Source organism: Lingula anatina, chromosome 9 (genome assembly GCF_051362555.1).
Source record: "Lingula anatina isolate TDL-2025a chromosome 9, LinAna3.0, whole genome shotgun sequence".
Classification (NCBI taxonomy): Eukaryota; Metazoa; Brachiopoda; class Lingulata; order Lingulida; family Lingulidae; genus Lingula; species Lingula anatina.
This window is the reverse complement of record NC_141775.1, coordinates 3,391,619-3,407,370: the sequence shown is the minus strand read 5'-3', so window position 1 is coordinate 3,407,370 and position 15,752 is coordinate 3,391,619. Positions and strand designations below refer to the sequence as shown.

At 36.4% G+C, this 15,752-nt stretch overlaps 2 protein-coding genes across 4 annotated transcripts in view; one reads left to right on the top strand and one right to left on the bottom strand.

Annotated features, from left to right (window-relative positions):
- Positions 1–15,752, bottom strand: part of LOC106174817 (arf-GAP with coiled-coil, ANK repeat and PH domain-containing protein 2) — a 77,090-nt gene that overhangs the window by 28,591 nt on the left and 32,747 nt on the right. The window lies entirely within an intron of this gene.
- LOC106174892 (uncharacterized) lies at positions 8,549–13,999 on the top strand. Its single transcript, XM_013556657.2, has 2 exons — positions 8,549–9,692; positions 10,167–13,999. The coding sequence occupies exon 2, from the start codon at positions 10,469–10,471 to the stop codon at positions 12,266–12,268; it is 1,800 nt and encodes a 599-aa protein (XP_013412111.2). The 5' UTR covers positions 8,549–9,692; positions 10,167–10,468; the 3' UTR covers positions 12,269–13,999.

The window sequence follows — 15,752 nt, the reverse complement described above, 5'->3', positions numbered from 1 at the left end:
GTGCCTGTGGGATGATTTGTTTTTTCTTTTGTGTGTGTGTGTGTGTGTGTGTGTGTGTGTGTGTGTGTGCATGCACATGTCCACAACTATTAAGTACACATATATAAATGTAACTGTGTGGGGGCTAATGAGCAAGCAAGAGGTGGCATAAGAGAAAAGAGAGACCACCAAACACTACCCCCCCCCCCCCACCAAAAAAAAAAAAAAAACTCCACACAATCAATCACCCTTCAAATAAGACAACAATGACCACTTCAATCAGACCATTGTTCTGAGTGGCTGACCCTTGAAATAGACAGACACTTCATCTTCAGACTTGAATGGCTTTTGAAGTGGACTGGACAGTTGGCGAGTGGTTTCATTCAACCTCTGATGTCCACTATGATAGATGACCGCACACACCGAGGTGTTGGTTTACTGGTCACCTGGGGTGTCTTTTTTATTCCTATTTGTTCATCAGTGTTATTAGTGACGTTTTTAACTGATGAAACCCCAACTGTGAGGAGCAGAGAGTGAATTAATTTAATGAGTGTGTATGTATGTGTGTGTGTGTGAGAGAGAGAGAGAGAGAGAGAGAGCAAACTCCAGTGCCTTGAAGGATTTTAAACTCGTTTAAGAGATAATGTTCTACTCTGTATATATAAAGAAAAAAGTACAGACATCACTATGGAATGCACAAATGTACAAATACTATGGCAAGAAAAAAAGGAGGAGAAAAAAAAACAGGAGCTTGTGGGTTTCTATAAAGAAGCAAAATGATCTCCTTGAAGTAGCTCTGAAAAGCATACAAATGCACTCTGCTAAGACTGGAACTTGACAAGCAGAAAGTATAATTAACTACTTCATTCAGCTTGATGTAAACTACACCAATTTTCACGTCTGGGGTTTCGTCCTGGGTAGCTGTTAAAGAAGGGCATATATTATTTGAACTGAACAACATCTCTTAGGGATGAGCACCTTAAAGAATAAATTTCCAATTACAAAGAGGCCAGAAGTTTCATTCTAGTTCTTTTTTCAACCAAGATAGTTGGGTTTAAAATATACAAGTACCCAAAGAAAAAGGGTCTTCTCACTGATTTTCTGGTTGGGAGAGAGACCTACTTTTCTCCAATTTTTTTTTCTTTATATTATATATATGTTTTGAGTGTGCATATGCTTGTGAGGGTAAGTGAGAGAGAGAAAGAGAGAGAGAGGAGGGGACCAAAAAGGGTTGCTTCAGCCAAAAATATTTTTAAAAAACTAAAAAAGAGAAGAGCCAGCTTTAACATCCATAGAAGGAAGCACCAACATCATATCTAAATCTGAAAATGACGCCATACAGACAACTGGGCCACCCTCCCATTCCAGACAACCAAAACATTTTGATATCTAATGGACTGCCTTTGTGAAGGGGCCAGCTTTGATATAGTCGCGGGGCACATCTCTGTACACACTTTTGATTTGTCGGACATCACAGAGGGCTGTAACCGCAGGTCAAGAGGCTAACGACCCGGGCCAGCGGTCCTTTTGATCAGCTTAAAGAAGCCAAACACTGCCGTAAAGTGCAGAACACCAAGGAGCAATTTACCTCTGAGGAAGAAAAACACACCACTTTAGAAGTGCTACATTGGTCTGAATAGGAAGTACTTCATAACTCCTTCCTCAGTAAACAGCCCGCACAAAGTGATGCAAGTGCTCTTTGTTGTGATATTAAAACCCTCAAAACATTCCCAAGACCTGTTTACGTTCAGTTATATACTTCGCTTCCAAATCCAGCTTACTTACAAAGCCCTTTGACATAAAAGTCTTGACCAACTAGCATGGTCATGCACAGCATGTAATCAAGCAATCAACTTTTGCTGTTTTGGATTAAAAATACCTCATTTGCACCTGATAACCTTCAAATTATCATCCGTTTGTGAGCAATCCCCAAAAGTCAAGTGTGAACGCGCCCTAACTCTTGTATGCAAGCAGGGCTTATAAAAGTTGTGGATTTAACTGCTATATTAATGTTACAGATGTGTTATTTATTCAAACAACTCACAGGGAGGAGAATTTCAGATCCAAGGCCTTCAGTTAAATGAGGAAATAACTTGTGTTTCTTACATGCTGATTTGAGTAAATACACATGGATACTAAGTTGTATCTGCCTCTGGGCGTGCTGCACATCAAATTGTTAAATCGACATGTTTGTTTTTCCACATTAATTTCCTGTATGCAACAGAAAATATAAGGCTATTTCAACCCAGACGCAGGCCTGTAGCAAGGGATTTCAAAGAGGGGGGGGGAGTGGTTTTTCTGAAGAGGAAGACCTTTTTAGCCATTCAGTTGACTTGAAAAATGGTGGAGAACCAAGACCAAATTTTGATTCCGAGCAACAATTTTTTCAGCCGAAAAAAGTGGTTATTTAAAAAACTCTTTCTAAAAGGCCTGATTCAAGATCTATTGTAGTTTTTATTGTAGTTGTAGTTCTAACTGTAGTTTTTAATTGTACTTTTAATAATTATAAAATAACCATATGAGCTGAGGTAAATATTTTAACCAAATATTGATGGATAACGCTCTCACCATTTGTTACTCTTTTATATACATTGAAGATTTTCCCCACTAAATAACACAGTTTTTTACTTATTGCAAATTTCATGTTTCCAAACTTTTTTGGTCGAGTGCATCTAAAAAAAGACTGACATCTAATAACTCACCAATAACTTCATAACTCTAGGATTTTTCAGTTCATCTTTCCCTACTGTAACAGACTTCATCCTTTGATCACAGTTGTTCCAAATTGTCACTTATTAAACCATAATTTTATCCATCAAATCATATTCTCACAAAAATTTTTAAACAGTTCTGTTTTTCCAGGCATAACGTAATATCTTTCTAAAGGCCAACATCCAGTTATACCCCAGAAATCCAATTTAATCTATTTCTGCTATTGTTAAACTTTAATCTTATCACACCCTGTTTATCAGTGAGCATGCCTTACTATCTGACTTCTACTTAATTAACTTTCTGCTTTCATTCTGGCTCATTTATTAGCAATAACCAAGTCAACTGTTAGGCACACTAAACTTCAGGTGTTATAATAATAATAATAATAATAATAATAATAAATATTAGCACATTTTTACAAAAGGTTTATATGACCCAACAATCATTTTTTATACTGACGTATTTTAATTTATTATAATTTAGATTAGAAGGAGTCCCTCCACAAGAAAAAGTAAACATCTGCATCAGTTTGAAATATTTGCAACATTCTGAGCTGTCTCATAATTGTCTCTGCTTGATACCACAGCACTCCCCCCCCCCCCCCCACCCCCATGGAAAAAAATCAGCAGTAATTAAGAATTGATATAAAACAGTTACATATATATCACACAAAATGTGTGCATCACTAACCCAACTCCAGCCCTATTTATGGAATGACCTGAAAGCCTCCACACACTTTATACAACGAGTACTAGGAATTTAACATTGAAACCTGAGACATGTAATAATGGCTTAAGTTGTTCTTGAATGGGCTCCTTACAAAACTCTGTTTATTTGTTATAAAATGTTATCCCCCAATGTTATGATAATAATTATACTGTATTGCCCACTAAAATGCTTACAAATTGCATTTTACAGACTCTGTACACTATTAGTTTTTTCATACGTACATGTATATGTTTATATAACATACATAGACATTTAGCTAAATTGGGCATGGGGACTGAGAAACAGAAGACGCTAACATGACTATAATTGCTAGTGATGGGTATTTTGTTTCTTAAAGCTGACCAATGAATTGATTGCAATCAAGCTGTCTACTTCCTGGGGTGTGCCTAAAACCCATTCCTGAGATATTCTTAGAAGTTTTATATGAATGCAACCAAACCCAATTAAACTGCTACTTAATCTTCATGCCACTTTAATTTTAATTAAAACAATGTTGGGCACTGCCCTTATCTTGTACATTTTTTAGATTTGGGTGATAAACCACACAATGTAATTGATTTCCCACTGGTTTTGGAGGTGTCAGCATAGTGGGCTCTCTATGTACCTACTTCAGGTCTATGGTGGTGGGGGTGGGGGTAGGGGTGGAGGGGGAATAGGGATGGGCTGTTGGGGCGGGGAGGGGGTTTAAATGAACCACCCTCTTGACTGGGAAGAGGTCCACTCTAAAACAATATTTGTTCTGAGAACACACATAGGTTTTACTGTGAAGAGACTCACTAAGCCGCTTAAGCTGAATTGGATCAATCTAGTAGAATGAGAGTTTCATTGTGAACGCGCCCATATACATTTCCTATTAGGTTCATCAATTACATTTTTTATTGTCTCCTGTGAAATAGTGATAATAAAAGCCCATTAGCTACCTCTTTATAAGAGATGTTCTTTTTTTATCATACACATTTTCATTTGTCTTAATCTCAATTATTCATCACTTTAGTTCCCCACAGATTAAAGAGTAATTTGGAATATGGTAATAACTTGTTCTTTTCAATAGGTAAAAATATTAATTTAATATTTCAGATACATAATTTTAGAATCATTATAAATCTATTTCTGTGTAGTAACTGTGGTACTTTTGCTGTATAGAAGAAAACTTTGAGGTAGCCTGCCTTTCATTTTTGTTGCTACCACTCAATAGGAATGATCTTATTTCAAGGGTTTATGACTTTCAAAAAATACAGCTATATAACTCATAATTTTCCCCACTGAAAAGATTGAGTCATCACCATTATTTGGCTGTGGCGTAATGCCGACTGCACCTAAACTTACAGGGTGAAGGAAAAGGATGTCCCCAGTCCTTTACTCTTGACCCCTTTAAACTGTAAATATGTAACTCTCTTATGCCGTAGCATGCCTTATTAAGCCCTTGCAGAACTTGTATTCTCTTCTGGCACGCACACACTTAATTTCCCATTTAACACTTTAAGTACACAACCAATGATCATTATGTAAGAATAGGCCACCACTTCACCCTACTGCCCCTCACTTGAGGTAGGATTATAATGGAAATGTTGGATTCTTCCTGTGCGGTTATTATTGCAAGATGCTTATTACAATGCTTTGATGCACTATGTAGTGAAATCGATATTTCGCCCTAAAAAATATTTAAAAAATATAAAATAATAATCAGAAATAAGATAATAAAGAGCTGGATTGCCAATCCTACGAGGTCATGCAGGGAGCAGTTTCTTAAAAAATTAATAATAATGAAAAACTATGGCTTTACACTGGTTTTAAACTTTAAACCCCTTGAATTTAATTCACTTTCCCCCCAAAATAAATACGTGAAAGTCCATTTAATTAATTAAATGAAATACTATGCTTTTTTATAACTAGAATGCCATGGCCCAGCCCAATGTTATTTCTGAGACCTAATACACATCTGAAATAGGCCATTAAAAAAAAAATTGACCGATTTCCGGTCGAGAGTTATGAGACTTACTGGCCATGCATCCAAGTCAAATTATTAATATTTGCTTACGAAACATGGTTGCGAAACTGGCACAATGGCTTAGACCATATCTCGCATAATGTGAGTTGGCCAAATTTTTGGTCTGGCTGAAGGTTTTTGCCAATTTTTCTGGCTAGTTACGAAACTGGCACAGCGTTACACGAATACATAATGTGGCATAACAAAAAAGAACTGAATTGAAATATACTACACTGTTGGTCTTAAAAATTAGACCATTTTCCAGGCTTGTTACAAAATTATAGTGGCCCATAGCCCTTTATAAAGTCATAACTCACATAGTGTGGCCAGGCATGATAATGAAAAAAGTGGGCCATATTTTGGATCTACAAAATTTCACCAGTTTTCCGGCTAGTTATAAAACCGTCCCAGAGGGCTAAGATCGTTGCTCACAATGTTATGACTCTCCAAAACAGTTACAACACAAAACCATGAAATGTTGACAACTCACCAAAACCACAGTTATGCCCAAATAGCAGGCTACAATACCCTTTTTCTTCAAGAATGTTAGTTTCAAAACAAATTTGTAGTCCAAGCATTGAGTGATCTTGGCAACTAATATCCTTTCCCCCCCTCAAATTCTGTTCATGATACCCTAGCCATTTTAAAGCTCATTGATGTGGACATCAAGAATAATTTTTTTTTCATTACTGATGAAAAAAGAAAAGAAAATATAATTTTTTCTGACTTGGAAACACTAAAAGTTCTAACGTACAGCTCCTTGATTCTTCTGCCATATTGAAAATAGTTTGCAGTTGAGAAAAAAAAACCTGTAAACGGCGAGGAACCTTGATTAAAGCTGGCCAAGACCTCACAAATTGATTGCAGTTAATAATACAACTTTCATAGCTAGTATTTTGCAATTGTACAATGAAATTGTGTGGCCCTATGTCCCACACGGGATGAAGAGGAATGATGATGATGATGATGACAATGAAATTGTGTGGCCTTATGTCCCACACGGGATGAAGAGGAATGATGATGATGATGACAATGAAATTGTGTGGCCTTATGTCCCACACGGGATGAAGAGGAATGATGATGATGATGATGACAATGAAATTGCATTCAAATTCATAAAAAGTAGTCTTTAATTCAGTGAGGTTAGAGTTATAAAACTGGTAGCGTCTCCAAGTCACAAACCTCACTCATCCTTTATGAGGCATGCATGGTTACAAAACTGGCCCATTGGCTTAGGAAACGGTTAATATATTGTGGCAACAACGATAACAAAACTATAACAGACAATTTTGACAATTTTCCATGCTACAGTTACGAAAGGGACCCTGGGGCTTATAAATCATGGCTCACATAATGTAGCCCAGCACAACAATGACAAAAGTTTAAGAAAGGAAAAAAAAAAAAAAAAAAAAAAAAACGCAACCACAATTAGGTCAAAATCAGCTCCATTAAAATCTTCCACTTGGTTTACAAGGACTTTAAAATGTTGTTAGCTCAAGGTTTCAATGTGAAGGAGTAGATTTCTTTCTCTACATTGTTCAGTGGGGATGATAACATCATATAAATCGAAAACGGGGCTGCATACCAGTACATATTTCAAAAAGATGATAACAACAAAAAAAAATTAAGAGGACTTCTTAACTTTCTGCAATTATCCACAGCCTTGATTACTCTGACATACGAGTGTGATATTGATGAAGGAATTGTATTGTGAAAAGTAAATAAGTTCCCCCCCCCAAAGTCTGCCTGATAATGGAAGACAGATACGATTACATAACCATTCAAACCTTCAACACATTACAGAGTATGTCGATAACATTACATCATGCTGAGATAAGTAAAAGCAATCAAAATTTGAAAGGGACAATTTGCATACAGCAAATTTCAAGTCAACTTAAAACCTGTCAAAAGATGCACTAAGACTGGGTTCCCATACTTAGATCGATCTAGTGGGATCGATCCATCTCCAAGGGGTTTCTCACTAAATTGCTTTTAGCTTAAGCAGCTTAGATGTCTGGCATGCCTACTGAAGCTGCAAACCATAATTAATTACCCCCTTGCAGCTTCAGTAGGCGTGTCAGACATCTAAGCCGCTTAAGCTGCTTGCAATTTAGTGGGAATTCTCTTGGAGATAGATCGATCCACAGTTAGTACGATAGGGTCTGGGAATGGTCCCTAAATCAATGACTTAAGTAAACAAATGTGTTCAAATTTTCAGTAGTGACAATACCCGTGAAGTTGATATCCTCATGGCATTCAACTAGCTGAATCAAACTTCAACTTAAGCTTTATTAATGCAGTCAATTATTCAAGCACATGTTATCAACACTGATACGCCACTGTGATTTTCATAAGTTTCAGACCATAATACGTTAACAGAATCATTCATCAGTAAAATAGGAATGTACTTCGTTATTTAGGTAGATGGAGAAAATCTGCGGTAGTTTGATAGCCCCCCTCCCCCCTCCTTAAATGCCATTACATTGACTTGGCAGCTATATGCCTGTATTGTAAAAATGAACTGTAAGTTCTGTAAACCTTTTCTGATCAGTAAGGTCAGATTATTTTGATATGGGGGGGGGGGGGGGGGGGGGGGGGGGAGGATGGTCATGAGGCATTCTTGTCAATCACACCTATTGCTACCCGCAGACTGATTGACAAGACCTGTCAAGGGTTTGTGTTTTTTATTAAAATTTTCAGACTCCAAACTCCCTGCTAACTATCAGTTTTAGACAGATCAAGCTGTGGCCTTTTCCATAATTAAAAGAGTCACTGGTGAGATTAAACAGGTTTACGAAGCAATCAGTATCTGCATGTTTCTTTCCCAACTGCATTTGCTGTCATTATCCTAGTGGGACTATTGATAACCCTTCCCCATATGGCTTTTAACATCTGATTGAAAATAAGGACCAGTAAACATACCCTAGAATGAAATCACAGTACTGCTAGACACTCTCCTCCCTGCCAGTTATCTACAGCCCCTCCCACAATGTGTAAATACTGCAAATCACAATGCAACATAAAACCCCAAGTGACATTCACATTAGGCTCCGCCCATAAGTTAGCATGCAACATGTGGGCATGAACTGTCAATCACATGCGGGTCCCACCCACTCCTAATATACAGGTTGGTATTAGAGTTAGAGCACACTCTCTACAGAGATCAGTACACAGGGCACTTCAGCTGGGGAAAGGTGAGCGGTCAGGCTACTGGTAGTGGCCAATAAACAGAGTGGTCAGTTAATTTCTGACCAAACAACTGACCAGGCAAGAGACAGCAATGGGTGCAGGTGACCCTTCCTTAGTGATACAGAGTGAATGGTAATTGTATAGGGAATTAACTCATTGAGGAAAAACACAGGACTAGAATATTGTATGAACTTTGATGTGGTTTTATGCTACATGGAATTTGGAACTCAAAAAAACATTTTCTGTGGAATATTTAACTTGATAATTGGATATTTGGATAACTGGATTAGAAAAGACTTGGGTGTGATGTCACTGGGACAACCTTTTCTTGTGGGATTAAAGCAGACGGATAAACAATTGCAGGCACAGTGAGGACCACTTCCATCATCAAAAAAGAAAAAAAATAGAGGACAAAAAAATAAACATGTTTGATCTTTCACAGTTGGATTAAGCTATTTGCTATGAATTTGGGAGAACATTAAAACAATGTCATGTGGATTAACTTTATGATAAAAAAAACAACTGTAACTGAAACTTTTATCTGGCAGAGATCCATCCTATGATTACAAAAACACTTTATGTAGATTTGCAGACTGTGAGGTAATTTTACAACAAAAAAAGCAACAAAAAATTACAGACTTCACGCTTTTCTGGCTTCTACCCAGCAGGGAACGTTACCTAGACAGGAGAGAGTGGTTTAATACAGATCCCTTCTATTAAAGTTCAGACGTCTCAGAAACCTGAATGACATTTTGAGAGGGCCTGGGTGGAAGAGGGGAACAGAACTGCAGCCAAAGAATAGACCCTCAACATCGTTCTCTTACTCACTTTTTCTCTCTTTATAAGACAAAGAACCTAGAACCATACACCTTTATTTAAAGCATGGGAGAGGATTAATCAGCTATTCAAGATTACTGCTGAGCTACCTGATCCCACCCTAGACAGAGCACCCATACTAATGTTGCTATAACAAAGACAGTTGCCTGTGACAGTGCAATCAGCTTCCCAGCAAGGGACATACAACCTCTTTCTTATTCAAGTTTAGACCACAAGGCAAGCCGTCTAGCAGTTTTCAGTGACAAACGTGAACTAGCAGGTATGGTTGAGATTTATTGTAATTTTTTACATGAATGGTATGCCTGTAATAAAAGGGTTTAGGTTAATTTGAAGTAAAAGGAGTTTGCTTTGAACTCAGTGACACGCTTGTTGTAAAATTCACCATACACACACTTTAAACGTCAGTTGCGAGAGCAGTACTGGTATAACCACAGGGAAAAAAGTTCATAATCTCTAACATCAAAGAAAGGTTTTTCACATTTTTCAACACAGAGGGGGAGAAAACCACAAACCACAAAATCTGTGGATAGAAAACATTTAACTGTTTTTCAAAAGTCAATGGATTAACCAAACAAAATCAGTAAAAACAAAAAAAGGAAAAAGGGAGAAAAATCTAAACAGGCGCTATATATCGCTATACCATTTGTGATTAGAAATTTTTTCAGGGTCACCAAATTTGAGTACTAAACTGCTTGCACACTGACTAATATTACCCCCCATACTACTGTTACAGGTTCTAAATATATTAGCTGGAGGGAAAAGAGACTAGTTTACAACCACCATTGAAAGGAAATTACAGCCCTGCTTTGAAATTTCACATAATGGAACGAGCACTAAGTTGTAACAATGAGAGAGGATTAGGTTAATAATACACACAGAATATTCAGAGCCGGAGGAACGCAAGGACAAGGGAAAAAATTAGACAGCGACAACAACTGAGACAAAGTTCTTCTCAGTCAGCTGAGTAATTGAAGGAGAGAAAAAAAAACAACAGCAAATATTGTGGGAGAGGAGTCATATTATGTAAACATCAGTATGAAGGGGTCAAGTTTTTATTGGCTTTTAATTGTTTTATTAGGCTTGGCCTGGAATCTTAATAAGGTCAGTGGGCTTTGCTCTAGAAAATGCCCCTGCATGGCAAACAGAGCCTACTGCAATGGCATGTACCTGAAGGAAATCCCGGACGATTTCTTGCCAACACTGACACACCTCGATGCCCACAATAACTTAATAACAAACCTGACGCGTGCGTCACTGGCACACCTGACTCGTCTGCAGACCCTCATGCTTGCAAGCAACCGTATCTCTTCCATCGAGGACGGGATTTTTGCAAACTTCAGAAACCTTGCAGGTATGGATCTAAGCAAGAACAAGCTAGAGAAGTTGCCGAGGGGCATGTTCCGTGGAGCACGGAGTCTTCAGGCTATTACGCTGGCCAACAACGCTCTTGTAGATGTAGAGGGCCTATTTAGAGGACTCAGGAGGATCACAATACTTAACTTGAAATACAACAACCTACAAACTATCACCGAGAAAACTTTCATAGAGAACATCAGGTTGCGGTACCTTGACCTCAGCCATAATGACATCTCCGCCATTGATTCCAATGCCTTTCGCAACCTGCGGAGGTTACGGTACCTTAAACTCAATAACAATCCCCTCACTGATTTAATGAGCCTGAAATTTGATAGCAGCAAGTTGTCCCTGATTGACTTAGAATTCTGTCAACTTGGGCAGGTTGTAGAGGGACTACCTAAATCACTACAAGATATTCGCATGGGGCACAACAATATAAGGTACATTAGTGCAAATGATTTTCGTCAAAATACACGACTGAGTAAACTCAATTTGGCAAACAATTCACTGGAGTATATTCACAATGAAGCCTTCCGCCATATGCGTCAACTTCAGGAACTGTGGTTGAATAAAAATTACCTTTCTCTGCTCCCAAAACGTATTCCAAGCCGCCTACGAATTCTGCATTTGGAGGAAAACAATATCTACAATATTCCAGAAAATATTTTCCGTCATCACTGGTCCCTCTCATCACTATACCTTCAGAAGAATCGTATCAAAAAAATAACCAAACGCACATTTAAGGGGCTCGTAAATCTACGCAACTTGGACCTGGAGAAGAACAGTATCGCTCAAATCGAAGTGCGTGCATTTGCAGGGATGTCGCGACTACAGTCCCTGGATCTCTCAGACAACCCCACCCTCGTTCTAGACCCCATGGCACTGGATGAACTTTCCGGTCTCATTATGCTAAAGATCAGAAACCTGGACAAACTGGATTACGTTCCTTCAGGCTTGTTCAAGGATATGAAATCATTGCGTTTTCTCGATTTAACTGGCAGTCCTCTCATTGTGGCGAAAATGTTATCTTGGGACCTGAATGCAGGCTATTTCAATACTCTAACAGACCTAAACTTAATGAACGCGGGCCTATCCCGACTGCCTGTCCACTTTCCAGACTACCTCCCCAAATTACGGAGCATCACACTCACAGGAAACCCATGGTACTGTGACAGCGACATAGTTTGGATGCGACGCTGGATGTACACGCCTGGCCTCAACGTCTACATGCGCTGGGAAATCAAGTGTGCTCTCCCGCTGAAATTCAAAGGAGCCCAACTAAATCAGCTGAGCGAATTAGACTTGGCTCAGATTGACCCCATTGTCCAATCACAATCAAGGACACATACGGATGAAATTCCTATTGGACTTAATAACACCAAGAGTTATCCACAGTATCCTTATAACCTGGTGAGTAAAAAGACGGAGACCAGTAAAGAGAGAACTGAAAATACAATAGATAAGAAATCAGAATGGTAGCATTAGTGAAGGTAGAGCCGACAGTGTAATATAAACTGTACCTCATCTGTAGATCTGTATTATGTTTGCAATATGAACTACCATATCGCCTATAAAACATCTTGTACAGCTGTTTATAATGGTGATACAAAAACCATATTCATACAAATATTTGAACTATACTGACAGGCAGAATTTTTTTCTTTTCTTTGTAAAGGAAAGAAATTACTCAATTTGACAATTATGTTATTTTCTGACTATCAAATACAACTTTTGAGGCTTTCCCTTTCCAGTGAATAGCAATGGTAACATTGTCCCTGTAAGGCTAATGTTGAACCTGAACCCAGCTCAGTTCTCAGGTATTTCAAATCAAATCCTTAAAAATCAACAAAATATTGTGCTGGGAGTACTCAGTAGTGAGCTGGTAGTTTTGTTTGCATCTTTCTTATTTATTTATTTATTTATTTATTTATTTATTTATTTATTTATTTGTTTGTTTATTAAGAACTGACATACTCTCAGCAGCCCAATCATGTGCAAAAAACAACAGGTGTAATTAGTGTCCTTTGTAATTATTGTGGGATCTAATAATTCCTTACTGAAATGTAAGTGTATGGTAATTATTCAATTTTTTTTAAACAGCATACTTTTTCCAATATTTTATTTTTTGAAAGATTTATCAGTTTCGGTTACTCATAAAAATTTACTCTCTGACAAGAAATCAACAGACCTGTCAGAAACAGTGAATCAACTACTTCAAGTAATTACAAACTATATAAGCAGAAATAACAAAATAGATTTTATTCGGATTTAATGAGCAATTACCATATACAGGCTAGCCCATTATTCATGATTAACAGATAGTAGAAAAACACATTAGTTTGTCTGTGATAATGCGTTAGGTGTGAAGTGTGTTAGATGTGCAATAGATGATTTCCACCTTTCAGATTGCACTAGAAACATATGGCACTGTGTGAGTGAGATATGATGTAATGTTTGTTAGTATCAGGTCCTATAGTATGCTATGCAACCAGGGGCGGATCCAGCAATTCAGGGTGATAGCCCTCCAATCAGACCGAGTCTTTTATCTACTAGGCTAACAGCCTTCAAATCAGACTGAGTCTTTTATCTAGATTGACTAATGCTTAGTAACTAATTATAAATGCCTTTCATTCTGAGCATATTTGTTGGACTAAGAAGACTAGTACTTTTATCATTTCCCTCTTGTCAAAGTTGTATCATGTACACCAGGTAGGATATTTAGACGATATGCTGTCTTTTATCAATGTGTGTGAAGTGTACTCCTTTCACAGAAGAACGAACAGTAAATAGTTTGATCTGCATAAATGCATATTTTCTTAGGTATATGGCAAATGCATTTACTACACCAATCACTACATATTTAATAATCAGAGATAAATTGATATATTATTCAGTGACACATTTTTCTGTATAAAAAGTAAACTTCACAATATGATTAAAATGTCCTTTCTGTAAGAATTTGTACAAACTTTTTAAGGAGTAGTAGACAAAGTTAAGGACTGACAAAATTCAACATACAGTTATTGTATAGAAACAAATGACAATATCGCATTTTTTAGTGTTTTTCTGGTTGTAATAAACTTTAGAACATTTACCGTATCTAGCTTATTCTTGCTGTATGAGATTGTAGACTTTTATAAACAACCAGTGCTGTTTTTAGCAAGCATTTGTTTGGGTGTGGTTAATTTATAATAAACTGAATACTACGTTTTTATCACGTTCATCTTTTTTTCTTTACTGTATGCCCTACTTCTCTCTCAGTGCGCAAACCCTTTTGCTACTATAAACTTAATTTCAAGACCTTAAACCTTAATGCATACCTTGTGCCAAGCACATGCAGTTGCATGAAATTACTTCTTGTTAAACTGATTAAAGAAAAACCTGTTCCACATCAACACAGTCAAATGTTACCAACTGGGCTCTAGATGTCGAGGCAGTGTGTGGAGGGAAAAATATGGGGCCCAGAATATCTTCCAAGAGAGGTTTAATGAGGTATTAATTCATCTATTGTTAATTTATTTCACTTCTATTTTTCGTATTTTCTTTATTTATACAACTAAACATTTGTCTATCTTTCAACAGAGGTTTAGTGAGGTATTCTTCTCATCTATTTTTCATTATTTAACTTTATTTTCATTTTTCTATTATATCTATTTAAATATACAATTAAAAGTTTATCTAATATATATATATATATATATATATATATATATATATATATATATATATATATATATATATATTTTTTTTTTTTTTTTTTTGCATCTAAGATATAATAAAATCCAAATAATTTAACAAAAAAACAAGTCTCAGTGTGGACAAAATACTACTACTATAGATTTATTTTGGTCAGCTTTCATAATTGGTGTATTTGTTGATTCAATTTATATCAACAATTAAAAATTATATTTATAGCCAGATATCAAGGGGGAATGGAAGGGGGGGTATGGGTATACGCTTCTGTGGGTTTCTTGTGAACACAGCCACATATCTATTTAAATATACAATTAAAAGTTTATCTATTATATATATATATATATATATATATATATATATATATATATATATATATATATATATATATATATATATATATATATATATATATATATATATTTTTTTTTTTTTTTTTTTTTTTTTGCATCTAAGTTAATAAAATCCAAATAATTTAACAAAAAAACAAGTCTCAGTGTGGACAAAATACTACTACTATTTATTTTGGTCAGCTTTCATAATTGGTGTATTTGTTGATTCAATTTATATCAACAATTAAAAATTATATTTATAGCCAGATATCAAGGGGGAATGGAAGGGGGGGTATGGGTATACGCTTCTGTGGGTTTCTTGTGAACACAGGCACATAGCAAGAATGTGACACATCTGTTAAGCTACCAACGCCATGACATTACACCCACGAGGCCAGTGATAATGTTGCTCCCCAGATTACTATAACAGCTAAACTGTGGCCACTATGTTCTGCAATCACACATAGTCAAAAAACTTGACTGTAGCTCTACAGTAAGAAGAAATGAATAAATGAAAAACGAATAAATAAATTAATTTGAAAAAAATATATATATATATATTCAAAAATCATGAATGAATGAATAAACAAGTTAGCCAAAATAACAATACATCCTTGTCTATTACTTTTTATTTATCTTGGCTCAAAATGGACTATAATTTTGGTCTAAACATTTTGACCAATTTTTTAATGAAGGTCTTAAGCCCATCTAGCAACCCATATGCCACAGTAAGTCATATACCATCTTTAACTTTTTTCATCGGTTGAAATGCATTAAAATGTTCTCCAGGGTTATTTTTCATAAAACAACTAAAATCCTTCAGAGAAAAGACTGCTTGGGGGTTTAGATGAATAAATTGCTTTCAGAAAAATCTGAAAAACCCCTTCTTAGTTATGTTTTTTTTTTTTTAATTAAGACCCAGGGACAAATAGTATTTT